A 6,241-nucleotide genomic window follows, 5' to 3' on the forward strand; every position below is an offset into this window, starting at 1 on the left:
GGGGCGGCTGTTCATATATCTGATGACAGGTTGATGGTTTGTGTACACCAGAGTGGTCCTACAGATCTCAGTGGATAGGATATCTGAAGTCAGGGGTCACGTCCGTGGTTGTTGCTTCCATAATAGAGCCATAAGGTTGGCCAGATGCTTGTTAGTCACTAATCCTATTCTCAGCCGTCATCAGTCTGCAGGAGACAAAACGTAATACTAAGAAGCTGATATTTCATTTTTTTTATTATGACACAACGTGATTATAGAAGACAGACCCTCTTAGTTAACACTGTTACTAGCAGCGGACAACTAGGCTTGGGGCGGGGGCGGGGGATTTGTCCTGTGGGCCATTATGTGTAAGACACGGTGGGCTGAAGTCTTTTAAATAGAGATAAATCACCGTTCAGAGTGGGACCCTCAGTCAGAGTGGGACCCTCAGTCAGAGTGGGACCCTCAGTCAGAGTAGGATCCGCAGTCATTGACACATGGTGGACATTATATAGATGCCGGCTGTCTGTTCAGACCCTTGAACTTGGTCATGGTGGCTCGAGCTAACCCCCCGGTGCCTAAATCTGCGGGCCCTTGATCACGCTGGCCTGAGGCGCCATGGGTACCACCTATATACACGTGGTCATGTGTTAACATGCAGATAGAACTTCTCTTTAGGTGGTTTTAGTGTGCAGTAAAGTAAAATTTGCTGACAGGAATTTCACAATGACCTTCGTTTTCTCAGTTTAAACATTTGATGTTTTCTATTGTGAATAAAATCTGAGATTTATGAGATCTGCAGATCGCTGCATTCCGGTTTTATGGAGATTTTGCCGCGTCCCGAATTTTTTGGGGAATTGGGGTTGTCATTTTTTGGTCTATTTTTTTTTTCATTTTCAGAAGTCCTGGAAAGTTTCAGGGGATGAGAACAGCTACACACAGCTGGGCCGGGTGCTGGTGGCAGTTTTATCGGTAAGTTGGTTTTGTTTTATGTATTCAGTGTTAGTAATGTGACATTTGGCATAAAATATTCTGAACTTTTTCTTTTACTGACACATGCCCGGGTCGTGCGGTACCTCTTGCTCCGGGTGAGGCATTCCCCGCCCCCTGCCAGCTGAAGCCCCACCCCCGTCTGACAAAGCTCAGTCCTCAAGCTAGTGTAAAGGAGGAAGGGAGGAGCCTCCCTGTCCCTCACTTCCTCCTCACTGCTGAGGCGCTCCGTCCATGACAGGTTACACAGCGGGGAGGATTTCCCTAGGTAGATTCTTCTAGGTGAGGCTCCGCCCCCACCTGCCTCCCCTGACCATCCCTGGCTCAGAGATATTTCATATCAAGAGTGTAGAGGGCAGCGGACGGCACAGACATTATCCTATATTGGATATATTTCAGCCTGACTATACCCACATTGTTGTTCTTCTTAGTTTTGGATAGAGTTGGAAAGAATTCAAGTTTCTGTCACTTTCTCCCTATCTGTAACCCCTGCGGGGAAACTTTCCCACCCTAATCCATGCAGAGGGGTGGCGTAGCAATTAGGCCAGCAAGGCATGAGCAGCAATAAAAAAACGTTATTAGAAGTTATAACCCTTCCCCACTCTGCTGAGAATGTGTGCTAGGGTTGCCACCTGTCCAGGATTCACCCGGACAGTCCGGGTTTTGAATGCTGTGTCCGGGATGTCAGGCAGACGGGGGCAACCAGAATTAGGATAGGGGCTACTGGCCCCCCACTGAAAATAGTCTCAGCTGTGATATTTACATATAAATAAGCTGCAACTCATTGTCCCAAAAATATGTCCGCGCATCGCTAGAGTGTGTTCGGGTTTCGCTTGAAGAGTAGGTGGCAACCCTAATGTGTGCTCACTTCCTGTCCTAACAGGAAGTGAGGAGAAATCTCCCTCAGGGACTTTGACAAGAACTGGATTGTGATGTCTAGACGACTGGGTCGGAGCAACTCCAAAACTGCGGCTCTTGTGGCATGTTTCCGGTCTGCAGTGGTCAGTGTGATGCTTTGGGCAATGTTCTGCTGGGAAACCTCGGGTCCTCCATTCATGTGGATGTCACTCTGACACGGACCACCGACCTAAACATTGTCCCTGACCCGCCCCCCCTCATGGACACGGTATTCCCTGATGGCAGTGGCCTCTCTCAGCAGGATAATGCGCCCGGCCACACTGCACACATGGAGGAAGAATGGTTTGAGGAACACAACAAGGAGTTTGAGGTGATGACTCCGCCTCCAAATTCTCCCGATCTCAATCCAATCGATCATCTGTGGGATGCGCTGGAAGAACAAGTCCCATCCATGGAGGCCGATCCCCTCACAACTTACAGGACTTATAGGATCTGCTACTGACGGCTCGGTGCCAGATACCCTGTTTCCCTGAAAATAAGACCTACCCCGAAATTAAGACCTAGATGTGACCATTCCCATGGCCGCTAAGGCATAAGGGGGAACTTGAATAGCGGTGCCAACGAAGCCATCACTAGAGGAAGCGAGGCGGCGGAGGGAGCATAGCCGCATAAGCCGATGTTTCCTCTATAGCGCCGGCTCCTGTAACAGGCGGAGTGATACCAAATGCGCTCCGCCTGTGAGGAATCCATAGTGAAAGCTTCGCTCATTCTGGTTACCAAATTGCTCCTGGAAAGGTACGGCGCCCCCTGATTGCCCCGATCACCCGATTCCTAACTTTGCCATTTTGGAGTATTTAATTTGGATTTGAGTCAACTTTGGATTGTTATACATTAAAAACTAAAATAAGACCTAGTGTGTTTTTTTTAGCCGAAAAAAAAATATGACAGTGTCTTATTTTCGGGGAAACACGGTACCGCAGCACACCTACAGAGGTCTAGTGGGGTCCATGCCTGGAGGGGTCAGGAGAAGGGGAACCTCCTCAATATTAGGGGGTGTCAGAATGTTATGGCTCATCACTGTATGTGGTTAAGGAAGTGACAAAGACGCTTAATGTCTGGCAGGATCATGAGCTATTCTCAGCACTTGCTGAAATTATTATTGAAAAGTGAAATCTAATGCAGTCACTCCACCTAAGGTCTGGCCAGCTGCAGTATATATAATGTTAGTTTTGGGGTTTAGATTTAATGGGTGGGCACCCTCCTCATGGAATGTTATATATTGTGGGGGCATATCATTTGTGTAAAACATGTTCTATTGGAGAAGCTGTCCTCGATATATATTATTTGTTCCCTGTGACAATTCTTCTTTCTCTACAGCCGTACGTACAATGCGTTGTCCTGCTGCTGCTCCTGCGCCACCTAGAGGTCAAGAATGGGGGGAAATCCATCAGAAAAGATCCTCTTTTCAGGTATGATGCACTTATGTTTTCTCTCTTTCACTCGGATGTTACTCGGCACAGGAGCACAGTGTACCATGACCACAAGGGGGCGCTGTGACTCCTTCCCAATTCCTAAACACAGAAGGTTCCCAGCACACATACTGGTTAGCCTGCAACAAAACGAATTGCCGGGTCTAACGGAATGCGTTACAATCTGAGGTTTTAGTTGCACAACTTTTTGCAAAAAATATGTGGAAGCCGCACTCCCTGGTCCTGGCTCCTCTGTGTAACGCGGTCCTAACGCTAATCTTTGTGAGTCTGCATATTGGAGCATATTAGGCTGTTGATAAATTGAATGCAGGTGTGCCTGGGGGGAGGCCACGCCTCCTGTTTTCCTTCCCTATTCCTGGCACAGCTCCCTCCGGCTTTGTTTTTACTAGCCTGCTGCCACAATTCCTCTCTCTCCCCTTTAGCTGTACTGGCCCCTGGCTTGCAGCCTATGAGGGGTCCCAGCAACTGCACCATGGACATGGTTATCAAAGGGCAACTTGCACCCGTGTTAGAGGATCTCTTGCCTGATAGGAGTGTGCATTCAAAGTCATTGAACCTGTCCTAAAGGAAGTACCTGCGCTGCCATTGATCCTAGTTAGTCATTACCTGGAACAAGTTTACCGCGTGAACTGCATATTTGCACTGCACCAGAGACTCTTCAGGGCTTGCTTCCACCAGCCCGCGCGTCTACCACAACGTCCCGTGCCTGGAACGCAAGGAATCGCATGCATAAAGTCTCCATGCGTTCTGGGGCGGGAGGGGGCGTGGCAGCGCCATTCAAGTCAATGGCACTGCAGGCACGATCCCCCACCCGCAGTACGATCAGCTGTACAGGAACGCACGGTGATAAAATGTCCTGCGTTCCAGTGCGGTCACAACAATGGTGGTCCTTTTTCAGCAATAACTCTTCTGTTTCTCCTTCTCTGTGGTCGATGAGAATATTCCAGCAAATGATAGAACATGTTCTGCGTCTTTATTAGAAAAGACCGCTAATACGTTTGTTTATCTTTTTGAAATAAGAAGCATTTTGTTTTCTCGGTGGTCACAGGACGAAGGAGAAGAAAGGCAAAGCGTGGAAATTCACCGAGGTCCCGGAGGATGAAGATGAAGACGTCCGGGCAGAAAGAGCGCGGGTTGGCGAGTACATGGCCGCTGACTGTTATGAGGTAGGGGTCTTTGAAAGCGCAGTTCAACCCCTTAGGCCTCGTTCCTAGATCCATATATCCATGCTGTTTGGCAGGCCCCATGCTGATTGGCTGAAAAGCCGGCTTCTCAGCCAATCAGCATAGAGCCGGCTTCTCAGCCAATCAGCATGGAGCCGGCTTCCCGGCCAATTAGGAAGCCTGGAGGCCGGTCTTTAACCGCCACCCGGCTTCCTGATTAGCCAGGAAACCAGATGCATGCTGTTTGGCCGGCTCAATGCTGATTGGCTGGGAAGCTGGCTTCCCGACCAATCAGCATCAAGCTGGCTTCCTGGCCAATCAAGAAGCAGGGCGGCGTAACAGCATGAAGCCGACTTTCCAGCCAATCAGGAAGCTGGCTCCATGTTTGCTCACAGCACTCAAAGTTCCGGTATCGGGGAAGGTATCGGAGCATTTGGGCGAGTACGAGTACCGATATTTATCTTTTTGGTACTCGCCAATACTGGTACTTCCACACACATGGAGCCAGCTTCCCAGCCAATTAGTAAGCCGACCGCAACTCATTACCCGCCACCAGGCTTCCTGATTGGCCAGGGAGCCGGCTCCATGTTTGCTCACGGCACTGCAAAGTTCCGGTATCGGGGAAGGTATCGGAGCATTTGGGCGAGTACGAGTTAAATCATTTCTGGTGATCCTGCCACGAAGTTCCTTGTTCAGCCATTTTCCTGTCACCTTGTCACATGGAGCCGCGATGGAGACTACAAGCGGCTGTGCCGACACACGTAGCTCAGGCATGGTCCACCATTGTCCCCAAGACCCAGAGCTTCAGCAAACCAGAAGTCCTCCATTTGGGATTGACATCTAGGTTATCCTTTGTCTCTCACAGAAGCCTGCCATCATGGTGAGCGGGTTACACAAAGAATACAATGAAAAGGGAAAGACCATTGTGGGGAAGACGATGAGGAAGGTCGTGGTCAATAACATATCGTTCTGTGTGAGGAAAGGTGAGCCGTCCCGGGACCTCAGCGCGCCGATCTCTGCAACGTCTCCGATCACCAGAAATGTCTCCATTGTGAACTTGTCTTCCCAATTTCAGGGGAGATCCTCGGACTGGTGGGGCCGAACGCATGTGGAAAAAGTACGATATTGGACATGATGGTGGGACAGACGGACCCCAATGCCGGACAGGTCAGTACCGTGTTCTTGTGAGGGAACGCCAAGAGTATTGGTGGGTCTGTTGTGTTATACGGAAAGAGTACCTGTAATAGTGTAGTAAACCTTACAGTGCAGCAGAGACGGCAGTTACAGAGACCCCGTCACCGGCCTCAAACAATTACAGGTAAAAGCACAAGAAAAATCAAGTCTATGAATTGCTTACTTGCAGCATTTTTCCTTTACAGCCCCTCTCCTCCCTACATAAACTTTTATGTAGCTGCTGGGGATGGGACAAAGGGGAATACTATAGAGCAGGGCTCAAAATTTCAGGTCCTAGCCAGGCCTTAAAAGTTACTCTCCACCAGTTGCCCTGCATAACACAAACACACACAGGGCACAACCTGCACCAGCACAACGCACAGAGCATTACACATACAGCCACAGCACAACACACAGGGCACAGTACATTACACATACAGCCACAGCACAACGCACAGTACATTACACATACAGCCACAGCACAACGCACAGAGCATTACACATACAGCCACAGCACAACGCACAGAGCATTACACATACAGCCACAGCACAACGCACAGTACATTACACATACAGCCACAGCACAAC

At 49.4% G+C, this 6,241-nt stretch overlaps 1 protein-coding gene across 1 annotated transcript in view; it reads left to right on the forward strand.

Annotated features, from left to right (window-relative positions):
• The window catches only part of ABCA5 (ATP binding cassette subfamily A member 5), a gene marked incomplete at its 3' end in the record, with an annotated part of 54,083 nt that overhangs the window by 46,180 nt on the left and 1,662 nt on the right, over positions 1 to 6,241 (forward strand). The window contains exons 26-30 of the mRNA XM_018559443.1: positions 880 to 951; positions 3,205 to 3,296; positions 4,366 to 4,483; positions 5,346 to 5,463; positions 5,556 to 5,647. Of these exons, the coding sequence (XP_018414945.1) occupies positions 880 to 951; positions 3,205 to 3,296; positions 4,366 to 4,483; positions 5,346 to 5,463; positions 5,556 to 5,647 (492 nt within the window). The remainder of the gene's footprint in view (positions 1 to 879; positions 952 to 3,204; positions 3,297 to 4,365; positions 4,484 to 5,345; positions 5,464 to 5,555; positions 5,648 to 6,241) is intronic.

This window comes from Nanorana parkeri, unplaced genomic scaffold, assembly GCF_000935625.1.
Source record: "Nanorana parkeri isolate BGI_ZX_2015 unplaced genomic scaffold, ASM93562v1 scaffold394, whole genome shotgun sequence".
In the NCBI taxonomy this organism is placed as follows: domain Eukaryota; kingdom Metazoa; phylum Chordata; class Amphibia; order Anura; family Dicroglossidae; genus Nanorana; species Nanorana parkeri.